General features: G+C 36.7%; 2 protein-coding genes across 3 annotated transcripts in view; one reads left to right on the top strand and one right to left on the bottom strand.

Annotated features, from left to right (window-relative positions):
• The window catches only part of TMEM266 (transmembrane protein 266), a 102,545-nt gene extending 93,906 nt beyond the window's left edge, over positions 1-8,639 (bottom strand). The window contains exons 1-3 of the mRNA XM_086849346.1: positions 8,560-8,639; positions 1,851-1,905; positions 987-1,089 (exon numbers count right to left, since the gene is read on the bottom strand). The gene's annotated coding sequence lies outside the window, so the exon portion shown is untranslated. The remainder of the gene's footprint in view (positions 1-986; positions 1,090-1,850; positions 1,906-8,559) is intronic.
• NRG4 (neuregulin 4) overlaps positions 1-9,557 on the top strand; it is a 45,256-nt gene extending 35,699 nt beyond the window's left edge. For both annotated transcript variants that reach the window (XM_086849417.1, XM_086849418.1), the window contains exons 6-8: positions 5,319-5,468; positions 9,159-9,238; positions 9,335-9,557. In XM_086849417.1, coding sequence (XP_086705543.1) covers positions 5,319-5,468; positions 9,159-9,238; positions 9,335-9,351 — 247 coding nt within the window. In that variant the 3' untranslated portion in view covers positions 9,352-9,557. The remainder of the gene's footprint in view (positions 1-5,318; positions 5,469-9,158; positions 9,239-9,334) is intronic.
• The last annotated feature ends 5,489 nt before the right edge of the window (positions 9,558-15,046 follow it).

Here is a 15,046-nt window from a genome sequence, read left to right as displayed (position 1 = left end):
GCATCATTCTTTAGAGATACGTGTTTTGTAGCATGCTAAAAATGAAGAGCTGCTGTTTACCTTTGGAATTTCAGTTATATTCATCATTCAGAAATGGATTATATACAAGGCAGAGATTTAATATCAACAGAACATTAGCTGACCCTCATCCATGTGCAACAGTAAGGGATTTTAAATACAGCTGATGTGTGTTAAAACATGAGGTTGCCCATCTGCCATCTTTCCTCGCTGCTTTTCCTAACAATGAGTTAATATTCTCAGCAGCAAAAGGCACACCTGTCACCATAAGCCAGATGAGCTTCAAACCCAGGAACACTCAAATGAACTAAATAAACAGGCAGCAGGGCAGAGAAGGATGAAAAAGCAGCTGCCTCAGGTGTACCATAGAACACAAGGCTGAAAGCTGTTTGCCTCAGCACCTGATGCACAGCTGTCCCATGATCATTAATTAATGCACTGCAGAATTAAGTGAAAATTTTGGTTTCTTAGGGGAAGCTCTGCAACCCCTATTTTTTTCTTACACTTGGCAGATTTCCAAGAGCATTCTTTCTGTATTTCAAGCAAAATACAGATGGTGTAAGACAACACACACAGAACTCTGCTTCAGAGGGCAGTGCACAGAAATTAACAATGAATGCTCTCATTTTGGGACATAGATCCTACTCTGTGGAGGGCTAAGTACTGCAAGAGACACTGGTAGACCTTGCAAATCTCCTCCCTGAAATTCCTGTGTATCTTTCAAGAGTATCTCTTCCTTTGCTTCCATCCTAATGGAAGCTCTCCTCCACCTTTCTTATGATAATCCAGTAAATCCTTGCAAATTCCTTCTACCACTTTCTGTATACTCTGTCCCACTCCTTGCCTGGCTGTCTGTGATGGGCCCTTCATCCCCCATTTCTGACATCCCCACAAGTCATACCCTTGCTGTGCTATCAGCCTTCAGAATAGGCACCCTGCAAGTTGCCAGGGAAGGGCTCCCCACTCACCTGGGCTTTTCTTCTTTCTCTGCCTCCAAAAATACACTTTAATGTACCTCAGGGTCTTCTGGAAACAATCTGTCCAATTAGTATTTTTCAATTCTGCTTTTGGCTTGAAAGGTAGTAACAAAAGTTAGAATACACACCAAAAGTATAGTTAAAACGGGTCCATAATTAAGATTTCTTTTTAATGGGACATAAAATATAAAACCACTATCTTATGTGCTTGAAAACTATTAGCAATCTGAATTAATATAACTGCCAGATATGGAAAACCTGTCATACAAACACATAGCTAAGGGAAAGGAGAACAAGCCATGCTTTTAGGGAAGAATAACCCATTCTTTCAACTTCTTTCCAGCAGGAGCATTTTCATTTATTTTCTGTGTATAGAGGGCAACAGTTTTGAATCTTGTCTAAGTAAAAACTTTTTAAAAAGCTGCTTGGGTGTCCAATTAACTTTGCCATTGCTTATTCACTTTGGCTCTAAATTCTTTTTCATATTTACTAGATGTTCTTAGACTGTATGGGTTAGGACAACTTTTATAAGTCTGCTACAGACTGAAAATTATGTTGATTTTGAAGTTATCAGCCATGTAATCTGAATTGCATTGATGAGCAGATAATTTCTCATATTTTTCTGCTCAGAGCTCTGTTTTTACATGCAAGTAGGTTTTATGCCAAGAAGTATTCTATATTTTCCTGACTAAAGGAAGACTAAATGAAAACTAAAGTCAATATCCAGATAGTATAATGCAAAGCAGTGAGAATCTGTGTGCATACTTGACTCACATTCTACTTCCTACTTTTACAGTCTGTCAGATACTTCCTTATGATGCTCACCCTAGAGCCTGGCAAAGAAAGAAACTTTACCTTCTTACTAAATCCCAGTGCCATATGATCATTTGCACTGTCCAACAAACAGCATCTGAAAGGAGACAGCAGAAATGCCCGTGTTACTGCAATGTTTTTAGTTACTAATCAGATTGTAAAAGATCAATGTAATTGCAGACCTGCTGGTCATCTCCTGACATCTTATCCAATGCAGTCTATTTTCTTCCACCTTGCCTTGACGCTGATGTGATTACCCTGTGCTGAAAGATTCTATGGATTTAGTTCCATATGCTGGTGTTTTGTCTGGAGCTCCTATAGGACATTAGTATACAACAGTTAAGGCTGGCTCATCTCATCTGACAAGAGGTGTGGGTGTGTGTGCAGCCATCTAGGAGAGAGAAATCTGGATGCCAGCTGAAAATGGGAGGTTTTAGTCATGGATTTTCTTCAAACATTGAAGTCTGCTGTCTTTCAACTCTGAATTAGAAATTCTGTTTTCTTAGAGGAGGAAAGACCTTTTTTCATTTTAAAAATCAACTCTGGAATGCTGCATAATAGGGCCATTTAAAGGCAGCACTGGACATGTGCAGCAACAGCAGGTTAACAGCATGGAAGTGATGCGCAACAGCAACACCTGGCCAATGAACACAAACTCAGTGAGTGCAACTCCTCCTTACCACAGCCTGCACCTGGCTTTTGCCCCAGCTAATTCAAGTGCAGGTGCATCAGTGCCTGCTAAGTCAACAACTGCTCTTGTGCTCTACTTTTAGGCATCCATTATAAAGATAAACAGAGTTGCTGCTGGCTTTTAAGGCTGTGTATAGTAAGACTGGCTGCCTCTAGGAGACGCTACACAGACACTGTTGTTAGAGACTATTTCTGTCGTGCTTGCAGTCACTGCATAGGTAACTCCACTGAAATGACTGGAGCAACAGGATAAGCAGATCTTCTGAGAGAATTCCACTGCTAATTACTGAAGTCTGCTTAGTTTCTTTCTCACCTATTTTAGGAAAGGACTTGCAGAAGAAACCTTGCTGGGTTGTCTTAAAGCATCCATTGCTTCTATCTTTAACATAAGCCTTTACCTATTTGTATATCATGAAAGGTGACTTCATAAAAGATTGTTCAAACAAATATTTGAACATCTGGATTTTCAGAAATGCCTTAACTGTAGCACAGCTTGGTCACATTAGCTACAATTTTATTATTTAAATGTAACCCAGAGATACCTCATCTTAATTTTCCTGTTTCCATGAAAATTTATATAATTTTTAGGTTATATGACAGCATTTTCTAGATAGTATGGAATCACTTTCAGCAAGTATGTCAACAGGCCAGCCTAGAGAAAGTGAATGAGTAGTTTTGTAATCCCTAATGCACTGCTCACAGTTAAACAGGTACTATCAAACTGGCTAGTCATGTTTCTAGAATTTGCTTTTGTTACAGCCATGCAGAATTAATAGGTTCAGCATCCAGGATGTTTTAAGTTTAGCATGTGCTTTTGTATGGGTTTTTTTCTCTTTGCTATAACCTTGGATTCCTATCACTATAGTTTTCCCCTTACCATCTTAGGCCTTCAAGCTCTTTTCCCTCTTAAAGATTTCTGACTACCTTAAGCATCTGCTTCTATTTTCTGTTTTGTAGGAAGTGCTACGATCTCAGTGACCCTTTTGCTATGCTGTCAACACATTCCCAATTCTTTTCCTACAGTCTGCAGAACACAAATACAGCTTCCATGCACTGTTCACACGAACTCACTCTCCTGTATCACAACAGTTCAGTAACCCTTACCCTTTACCTGATCCTCTCTGCAGCTACAACTGTCTTGCCTTCCTCCTGCTTCATTCTGCTCTTTAAGCTACTGACTTACTCCCTTTACACTCATTCTTTAGAACTTTTCCATGAGCCTTAATTTGATGCCAAAACCTATTTTTTTTCTTCCTGTATCATTTTAGCCTTGCATTATTCTCCAGTTTTCATTGCTATTCAAGAATACTCCTATGAATTTCTTATTCCATTTTCTTTTCCTGTTACTCTATTCAGCTCTCCAAAGCATTTCTCTCTCACTTGCTAGAGAACAATGCCCCACTCAAACTACACTTCTATTCTTAAAGTATTCTACAGTATTTCAGAAATAGGCCACTGAAAAGCCACTACACTTAGAATAAATATCTGGAACATTATCTCAAGCAATCAGAGCAGTCTGCCTACCCTTGCTTCTCCCAGCAGTGAAACATCATGACTTTGAAAAGCCTGAGATTGTCCTTAGTAAATGGTGTCTGTTTGATCAGTTGCATAGCTTTAATATCTGATGGTAATTAGATGTCTTTTTTTAGTGTCTAAATCTTCCATTATATTTCCAAAGACAAAGAATTAAAATAAAGGGGTAGTAACTGTGCAGTGGTTTAGGCCAGCAGTACTGAAATACCGGTCCATAACCTACAGAAAGTGTAGTGGGATTCACATCAGGCATAATGTCAGAAAACTCACAGGGATCCTTTGGTCTTAGTTAGATATGCTAAACAATCTTCTTTTTTGGCAGTTCCTCCCCTCTCCACCTTCTTAAACCTTGTCTGAAATTATACCTTGCAGCTGCCAATGGCAGTTGAGAACTTCAAGTATGTTGCAGTTTAGCCCATTTTTCTCAGCTGGAGCCTGAAATTGCTTATGTCACAGATTATTATGACTTCAGTGCCAGAAATAGCGAGAAGGAGCAAGATCTTTAGTAATACAAATAGAGAGAAGCAAATTTACATATATAAAAAATACACACAGAATGTAGATATTGAAAGAAGTGCTTTCCATTTTCTGTAATTAAATCAATTCCAAAGAAAATTTAACAGAATAAGTGCAAAATACATAATAAATGAAGATTAGTTTAGCTTCAACCTACCTATTTTTGACTGAATATGAATTACTAAGCCATTAATTTTATTTATTTTTAATAAAATATACCATTTTACCATGGTAAAATACCATATTCATTTTAATCCTTTCTTCAGAAGTTTTCAGAAGCTCAGCACATAAAATAAGCATAGTAGAGTAGATTTCTACCTAGGTTTCTCCAAGAGGGGGTTATTCACCAAGCATGTAACATGTTCTGGCATAAATTATTACACTGCATAAACTACTTTTGCAGTTTAAACTGTATGGTTTCTCAATGAATTCCCATTTCCTTGATCTTGTTAGCTGACAGTACTATCTTCAACAAAGGAAACCAGAAAGTTGCTTGAAACAGGGAAAAGAAAGCATGACTACTGTGTGAGAACCAGTGGGATGACACAGTTAACACTTAATATATAAAAGCAGTATGGATCAGAAACTTGATGCCCAACAAAAAATTCCCTTTGTTCCAGAAATATGAGGTGAAATTCTCTAAGACTCGCTGTGAAGCAAACATAACCTTTGAATTGTGTCATAACAAGTTGACTACTCAGAAGCAGCATTTATGCTTTTCATGGTCGATGACAAGCTACCATCTAATCCAAATACAACTTGGTTTCCCAGGTGCATTGAAAATTACACAGGAGCTCGTTGTGAGGAAGTTTTGCTGCCCAGCATCAAATCTCAAACAAAAGGTGACCTGTTTGCAGCTTTCTTGGCTTCCCTTCTTCTTCTAGGAGTTCTTGTAATTGGAGCATTCTACTTCCTTTGCAGGTAAAAGTGATTCATAAGGCTGAAGCTATTCAATCAAGTAGAAATTTCTTCTGGTAATCATGTACTAATTATATGAATGTAAAAGTATGTAATGAATTATCCATAAGGTTGTATGGTTATTCAGCATAATGAATGTGGATGTCTCAACTTGTTGCTTGTAATATTTACTTCCTGGCCTAAAGTTTTCTCAGTGTCATTTCTCTTACAGTTGCTTTGTAAAAAAATAGTATACCCCTAGCTGAGATGTTATAGTCTATCTAGAGTTAGTGCTAACATTTTAAAACATTAATCTACCTTGTGTTGTCCAAAGACTGAGAAGTAGAAGTAAATTAACAAAGTACTTAGGGATCAGAAACTGTTCTTACTGAATTGGCAACCAAAGCAGCTGGTGCCATTAGCTCCTAATTCCTCTACCACACCTTGTCTAAAAAGGAAAACTAAAGAAAGAATGAAATTGAAGAATACATCCAGGCAGATGTTTGCTAGCATTTAGGACAACTCAGAGAGCTAACTAATTTGTCCAGGATGATCCATGTTTGAGTAGAAGGCAAATGTCAGTGCTAGGCAGCAAGTGCTGCAGGGTTGGTTTTAGTGGCATTTTAGACGTATTAGGACTTGGAATGAAAACAAATAAGCAGTTACTGGGATTGAGGCAACTATTTGATGTTGTACATATATCACTGCACTTATACCAAACCCAAACAAACTTATCATCTTCACCTGCAATGCATCTTCCTCTGTCCCCTCTTTATTTTTAGAGTACAGCACTTTTTGTAAGAACTCATTTTGCCATATACTATTAAAATGTGTTTATGCATCTCTATGCCTCTGTAAGGCAACTTACAGTCCCTCTACTTCTTTACCATCACAGATTTGCAGCTTCTTCTCTTTCCTCCTATACTGCATTTCTCCTTGGTTATAATAACCAAAGGTTCTTGCAATTCTCTTCTCTGTGCTCCCATGGTCACATTGCCAAATCAACCTTTCTGATCTGTGCCTTTCAATAAACGACCTTTGGAATAGCTGGTCTAGTTTTACCTCAGCTGCTGTCATGGAAACCCACTGAATACCAGCTTCTACCACAGCTGAATGTATTTAGAAGAGATAGAGAGCATTTGATAAAACTATTGGTATAAAAAAAAACCTTGTTGTAAAGGATACCTCCCTATATTAGCAATTTTAATTAAATTAATCTTGCTTAGCCATAGAATGCCACAGCAGTTGTTTGCTAAAAGACATTTGCAAACTACTATAAATTTATTTGAACTAAATATAGTTTAAACTAACTTAAGAAAAATTCATTCAAGCCTCATAAAGATACAGACAGTATTTCTTTAGAAGTAAAATTGTATCTGAGATAAGGAAAAAAAAGTCTTCAGAGAGTAATGTGTTAAAAGATCCCTTTTCTCTCACAGTAAAATTAGGGGAAAGCTAGAGACAATCTATTGAGTTTTGTGGCCCAAGTACAGAAGCTTTGAGTGACAGCAATGACAGGTCTGTGAAAATTCTTTTATTAGACATTTAGAACATCATCTTCTCTTTACTCAAGCTTTACCTAACTGGCAGAACAAATAGTAGTGCCTCTTTATTAGCAACACAAAAAGGGCAACAACTCAGCTATAACATAGTTGTCCTTGAACCCTATTTTACACACCAGATTAACTTGGGAAATACCATAAAACCATTATCAACTTCTTTAGTATAGATGAAAGAACCTAACTGGCTAAAATTGTCTTGTCTTACCTTTACACTTCAGAGGCTGATGTAGGATGATCATCTGCTAGAGACGCTCATCTAATAAATGAAACACTTTATGTCTGTAAGTCCTTATCTCTTGGCTGAAGCAACCAACACATGAGGAGTCTCAAGTGGATACTTTAATCTACTCCCTTCTTTTCAGCTGAGTGAATGAGGATTATTGCTAAAAACTCTCATTAATCCAGACTTTTTTCTCAAACTTCATCTATCACCTGTATCTTAGAAGAGGGCAGAACAAAGGCTTGTAAGGGGTAGCTGAGAGTTTGCATCCTCTTTGACTTGGCCTCCTAACAGGATATATTGAGTTTAAAATGTTTAGAGACATACTGTGCTGCAGTTTCTACTATTCCACTTCATTAACAAAGACACTTGATCCACAATCAGAGCAGAAAGCCTTTTCCCTGATACTGTGTTAGTGAGCATTTCCATGGCTCTTTCAGCAGAGGGTTCTAGTGAGATTTTAGTATAAACAGTAATGTAATCTGGAGGGGTGCAGAAGGGGAGATACTAATTGAAGTTCAGGACAAGACAACTGAATCTCTATAATTGTATATCAAATAATTTGGAATATAGAACTCTGTGTTCTATTTTCTTGTCTGTATCATTGCACACCCCTTCCTTTCCAAGTTTTCTTTCTCTCAGTCTATTTGGGGCAGATTTGAGGACCAAGAATGTGCAAGTGCATTTCACTCTCCCTAGAAACAAATCCACACACAAAGGTAGAGGTTTCATTGCTCTGCTTATAAAACTTAATCATAACTAACAGGGAAAGTAATCCATAAAAGAGTAGGGCTGCACATGAAAGCTCTGGGTGAACAGTGGGAAATAATTCTCCTTTTACATTTAGCTGAGTCATCACATTTTTATCAACTGATGATTTATTTTTTCTAATCTGCAGAGAGCACAGAGGCAGGGCAAACACAGATCTAGCCACTCTCCATCTTGAAACAACCTCCCACCCTCTCCAACAGTGCTGATAAAGCATGTCCTTCTGATATGGGCAAAACAAGGAAGTGTACAAAAATCCCTGTTATTACACTGCAACTGAGGAACAAATGGCATATTCTGCTTCCAGCAATTCACCAATCAGACCAGGTCCATCTGGTCTTCTTCCTCCAGAAACATATTGAACCAGGGTTACTGGAAGAAGACTAAGAAAGGTAGCTGATGAGAAGATGTGCCACATGAGCCAGTTTTTCTTTAAAAGCAATAGAGAAGCCTAAATGCCACACATATAGCTCAGAGGAATAGAGCAAACCCTAGGGAAAACCAAAATAAATCTGCAATTAATTTCTATATTTCATCCTAAGTGCATGCTGAAATGCCAAATTACCTGTAAGGTAAGTGTAATATTGATGAACAGGAACTCAGCCAGCCAAAACAACAGGGTCTGGGAATAAAGCCATTTAAGCTGTCCAAGACAACAGATTTTGTGGAGGAGTTACATCACCACAGGACACAAACTGGACAGAACAGAGAATAGCTCATGACTTTTCTCTAGAGAGATATGTAATTACTATTAAAAGAAAGGGAACAAAACAGCAAATAATCAGCTCTATTTACAAGATTAACTTCTCAACAAAGCGTGGAAAATTTCAGATCATTTCCAAACACTAAGAGAATTGATAAATAATTCTGTACTATTTACTAATTGTTTAAATAAAGACCTAAGAAATCAGACAAACAGGAATATTACCTTGAGGAAAGAAGCCATATATTTCCAAATGCTGTACTGCCCTCTGATTCTGTTCTTCTCCCTCAAATACATGCTTCTCAAAACCAATGAGTATTAATTAGAAAGCAATTGGAGAAGATCCATGTAACTTTTTTCAGTTGAAAAATCATTCCATTAATTTATCTCTTCCTGGATAACTTTTTTCGCTGTGTATGTTTTTCTCTCTCTGTTGTCTCCTTTTTGTTTTTTATGGTCAGGAAAGTTTCCATTACAAGGACAAATTCTTCGGAGTGTGGTGCCAACCTAGTTGAAACTACAAGCAGCAATGGCTGCAACAGTGAGTACAGCTGAAAATCAAATTACTGGACTCTACAAGGGAAGTGGGGGAGGAAGTTTTTATTAATTAAAGTCACGTGTTTTGTTTATTTTTCAGAAATAACAACAGCCTAAAGCATTAGAGTAGAAGAATGGTGGGGAAACAACATGCAGAGCAACCCTAAGAATCTAAGTTGTAGAATCTAAGCTGAAATGAGAGAAGAAAGTTGACTGAAACAGGAGGCTGACATGTTGGAGAAGACTATGTCTAAGACAGTTGCACTTAATGGAGTTTCTCTGTACTTTTAAAGCTGTATCAATTATACAGAAATCATAATTTATGCTTGAATTCTGTGAGATTTTTTATGGTTTCCAATAATGCACAGGTAGACACATAATTTTGGGTTTTACTACATGGGAAATAAATAAAATACATGAGATATTTTATGCTCATATATGAGATATTTTATGCACATATGCACAGAGAATAGGAGATATTACAGGATTTTAGTGTGAGGTGATACCATGAATTTTTGATAGGGGTTTTTCATTTTTCACAGGATTGCCTCAGAGGAGCTGAAGCCTGACTTGATTCAATAGTTTCAAAATTTATATTTGTGATACATGTCCAGAGTTTGGCTTGTTTCAGATACCCTTACTAGAAGTAGGGGAAAAACCCCTACCTTTCTCAGAGCTAATACTTATATTTTTGGTTTTTTTAATTGTAACACAACATCAGCACAAGGTACCATTGATAGTTTTTTGTCCAGCTTCCTGGCACATGATTTTAATTCAAATTAAAGGGAAATATTAAGAAAAGAGACTGATAATGGTTTAAAAAGTTTTTAGGCAGAGTTTGGTGTACATCCCTAATACTAAGCAAGATTATCTTCCTTGATGGTTTTAAATTTTGTCTGGCTTTCTTCTGAAATTTTCACTACTGAGGGAAATTCAAACCTTACCTTGAATGTTCCAGTTGATATTTCAGATAGCAGATATCAGGAATTTTGTTCGTCAGGTCAATTTTTGACACAAAATACTATCCAGACAGGTGTCTTGGCTGAAAAAATGCTGCCCTCTCCAAAGATTTATTTCTTTTATTCACATAAGCATCTGTTGATCACACTGATATATTATATACCACACTTTGGTCCTTTACAGGATTCTCTTACTCAAAGAGAGGCCACCTGCTATGTCTTTTTTTTTTTTTTTGCCTTCACAACACAAAGAGAATGTCTGGTTAGTAAGAGGCATAGAAAATGTGAACTGAACAATTTTGTTTTCAACTTATTTCTAGCACTAGGGATTGAAACCAGCAAAAAATCAGATACTTTTTTCCATAATGGCACACTACCAAGCAGGTCATTATATGGGACTTACAAGGTTGTATTGAAGGGAAGATTAGCTGAGAAAACTCAGGAATTGAAAGGAGAGAAAATTCAGAACAGAGATTTATCTCTGAAGGAAACAATCTGAAGATGTATAAAAACATAGGTGCAGAGAAAATTTTGAGTAAACTCCTATTTCTAGGATGTCAACTACATGCTCTAGTATCAGAAAAAGCAGTGTGTACTTTTTATCAATGCAGACAAAAGCACAGAGGGATGGGGAAGAAAATGCACATGGGTACAGTGCATAAGGTGAGAAGTCAAAGAGAAATCACCTTACAATGGCTACTAGAACACAAAACATTACCTTTCTGAAAACTCCTGTCAGAGAGGTCAGAGTCCAAGTTAGTGCTCAGCATGTGAGAGTCTGAGGGCACTAAATCAGGTAGAGGACCTGATCCAGAGACTAAGTTATATAAAGCACTGAAAGATCACTTTCTCCCCAGATTAACCAATCTTACATCTTATTTTCTGGATTCCAAATCTTTAGCAGATAAGCTGAAGGAAGCTGATAATATTGTTTGAAAGGCTAGGAAGGATAAAAGTTATTTTTTCATCACATAGGGACAGGCCACTGTTGTACAGAGTTGAGATGTGTAGCAGTACTGACAGCTACATCAGAATCAGCATTACCTGAAGTACTTTGTACATCCCTCAGTGAAAATTAATCAGAGATGACAGCTGGTAGATCACTTTGCTGTGTTATTGATCATGAGACAATCAGGCTTGCAGTTTGGTATAGTGTCTCCACTGAAGGAGGAAAAAGCTTGTGGTCATCTTAACTGGCAATTCAGGAATGAGACACTAAGTAAGAAATAAATGGACTGAAGTTATTGTGTATAAGCTCTTAGAATCCTTTCAGCTTTCTCTAGACAGACATTGAATAATTATTCACTGTAACTGAGCTTGTTTGCATTATTTGGGAAACAATCTGTACAAAAAGTAGGGCTGAATAAACAGACCCCGTGTTTAAAAGTGAACAAGCTGATCTATGAAACACTTATCTGTGAAGGAAATGCTATTAGCAATTCAGACTGCCTCAAACCCACTGCATCTAAGAACATTTCAGCTTCTTAAATTACTTCAGTTCACAAACTTTGTGATTATGATGTTCAAATCAAAATGACATCATGCTACAAATTCATTTTAAGGTGGTCAAATGCCACAGAAAGTACAGGGTAGCCAACATTATATATAATTTAATAAAATAGTGCAACACTTCAGCAATGATTGCTTACAAAATTAATGAAGTTATCCTGTGAGCAATTAAGCAAACCCCAGTTCCAATGGATCAGATCTCGTGGTTGGAGTCACTGGAGTCTTAAAAATTATTACATGTTTATGAAAGGATGAGTAATAAGGGTTCTCACCTGTCTGACTCCCATTTTCATGAAACATAAGATCTCATGTCTTTGAAATTACCTTTCCACCAGCTGAAATGTTATGTAGGGAAGAAATTGGAAAAGACTAATTTCCTAACTCCATTACTGTGATTACCCAACAATCTATTAGAGTGTTATGGTAAAAATTCTTTTATACCTGGGGATCATGTTATCCTGCCAGAACCTTGTAGTAAAAGTCTTTATAATGTATTGCAAAAATCTTTTGATCTCTTGCAGAACTAACAGCCATTAGCGGAAAATTTCTTTATAGACCTATAAGTGAGAGGTTGCTTCTATGTTACTCTATATAGAATTGTTTTTCATTACACTGGAGCAAAGTACAGTTAAAGTTATAGTTAAAGAAGAAAGTCACATAGCTTTTCAGAGAAAATGAGGATTTCTCTGTGCTGCATAGTCGTTTGATTTATAATGTTAAATATGAAGGAGAAAAATCAACATAAGTCCATTTGGGAGCACTCCCCATTTTAAAGACAACTTCAGTGTTGTGCAACTCCTTCAAAATTTACTGCACTAAAAGAAAACTTTTTCCTTCTGGCCCTGAATTTTTGAAAAGCTGTAGAAAGGCTCTGATTGTGTAACTTGGTTATTTGAAAAGGGAAAGCCAAGAAGAAATGCAGGATAGAACTTCTCACAGCAGAAATGGTCATTATTCTGCTTATGCTTATCCAAGCCTGCTTTTGCTCTCCTGGTGACTGTACCCTGTTCAACATAATCTGTATGTAAGGCAAGAGATCCATTTCATGATAGCAGAGCAGGCAATACAAACCCTGTGAAATACCAACAGTCAGGCTGCTGCTCAGTTCCATCTTTGACACTAATACTGCATTAAACCTTTCAGCAGGAACCATTTCTAGAACTAGATAAGGGCGTGAGAACAGAACCTAGAGCTGCAGAACCTGAAATAACAAGAAGATATTGCTGTTTTCATCCCCCAAATTAAAGCCACAACCCATTTTTAACACTTTTTAATGCACCTCTATGTCAGTTTCTGTAGCATTTGTAAACTTTTTTCTCAATATGCATTGAAAGAGACTATTTTGAAATTACCCTCTCAATGCAATGATATTTCATCTAAAACTTTTGGGCGGGCAAACAATGGGCTGTAAAAATCTGGGTAAGCTTCCACTGGTAGAGTTTTTCAAGAGGGCTGGGTAACTTGAATCTATGTTATACACTCTCTATCACAGAATCTGCTTCTGTGTCAACCATTCAGTCATTTTCACCAGTTCTGAAGATTCTAGGAGAGTTCCTCTTTTGAGAGGATTATTGTTTGCCATCACTGTTGCCATACTGGCAACTCATCTAAGATGTGTTTATTTAAAAAAAAAGCCTTTTCTCATTTTCATAGCTGTGAAAATTTATCATGGAAAGGTGACATGACCTGCCACTGATTCAGTGATGTGAATCTCTGAAACATTTGAGAATTTTGTGCTACCTGTTAATCTCAGAGAAAATATATCTATGAAATGTAATGACAATTTACATTGCATTTTAAAAGCATATAGAAGCAAAAATCCAAATGATTTGGGAATATATTTTTTCTCCTAAATTATCAAAGCATTTGAAAAAAAAAAAATCAAATTAGCTATTTCTCTGCTGATAATTCTAAGTATCCAGGTGACATCACTTTCAAATAATCCAAACCTGTTCTGGGCATTTCCTTTGAGTTTCCAATTTCTCGGAGTCCTGCTGAAACAGCCTCTCCTGGAGTTTGTCTGGCTGAGAAATGGGCTTAGTAACAGGAAAAACTGCAGATAATAATTAGACTCAAACAACTGTGTTATCTGCATTTGTGTGTAGAACATACAACTGCTTATTAAGATTAAATGGATTTTAGTGATCTACCACAGATTCATAAAGTAAAAAAAAAAAAAAAAAATTGCCTCTACCATATAATCATGAAAAATAATCAGAGAGTGGAGGAAATCATTATTTTCTTAATGTTTGCAGAGTGTTCAGACTATAAGAGATCCTATAAAAGATCATTTAACTGTACATTTAAGATCTTTGTAATTTCTAACTATGCAAACTTCTACACCTCTAACTAAAAAACGTTATTTTTCTGTACCATTCTGTTGAGTACAACAGAAGCAGGTATCTGAATGAAAAATGCTTTTTGCTTATTCTCTCATGGGGCCAAACACCAGAAAACTTAATTCCTATTTCTGATGTGAAAGCTAAGAACCCCCACCACAGAGCTACTTCTAGTAGAAAGAAGATCTCTGTTTTTAGAGAAAGAAAAAGAAACTAAGAGGGGGTAAACGACTCTGAGTGAGTTTTGAGGTAAATTTTTAACTAAAAATTAATTCAGAATCATATGTAACTATTTGTTCTTAAAAGCTTTGCTCCTTTTTATCAATTTATTCTCACTTTATTACAAGTGCACATTACAGAAACATCCTATAATGAGATTTTTGTGGATAGTAACTTTAAAATAAAAGTTGCAGCAATAGCTTTATGTTTGGTAATTGCTACTTCGGTTGTGTGAGTACAAGGTTATACATCATACTGCTTGCCTATTATTTTTTGTGTTTCTGAAACCTACAGATCAATTAATTGAATGATGCATCAAGAACAAATGTGCAGCAAAACATTCATATTCAAAACACTGGAAAAAAGAATGTCTTTACCTTTTGTCAGCAAAACTATCACTCCTCCCTGCAGGTCTTGTGACTTTGCAAGTTTTACTTTTTTTGTAACAAAATCAAAATCCAGTTGTGGTCACTTAGGGACTCTATTCTCTTGTTGGAAAGACATTGCTGTCGGCACTGTAACTGCAGATAAACCTTAATAGATATCTTTAGAGCAGTCCTGCTATTCACATTTGTCTCAATCACTGAATACTAATTTAAGTAACTCTACCCACTTTAAAACCCCATGCTTGCTACTTTTGAGTGGCAGAAGTGTAAATTTTGGGAGTGCAAAACTTTCTATCAATTATCTCTGCTTTTTTGTACATGCATCTTGTAAGCAATTCTATTTGGGATTCTCTCAGGAGTTGTGGTTGAAGAGCAAATAACAGCATGGAGGCAAAATGAA

The sequence above is a fragment of the Cyanistes caeruleus genome, chromosome 13 (assembly GCF_971803275.1).
Source record: "Cyanistes caeruleus chromosome 13, bCyaCae1.hap1.1, whole genome shotgun sequence".
NCBI lineage: Eukaryota > Metazoa > Chordata > Aves > Passeriformes > Paridae > Cyanistes > Cyanistes caeruleus.
The sequence above is the reverse complement of the archived record's forward strand: the minus strand, read 5'-3'. Positions and strand labels throughout refer to the sequence as shown.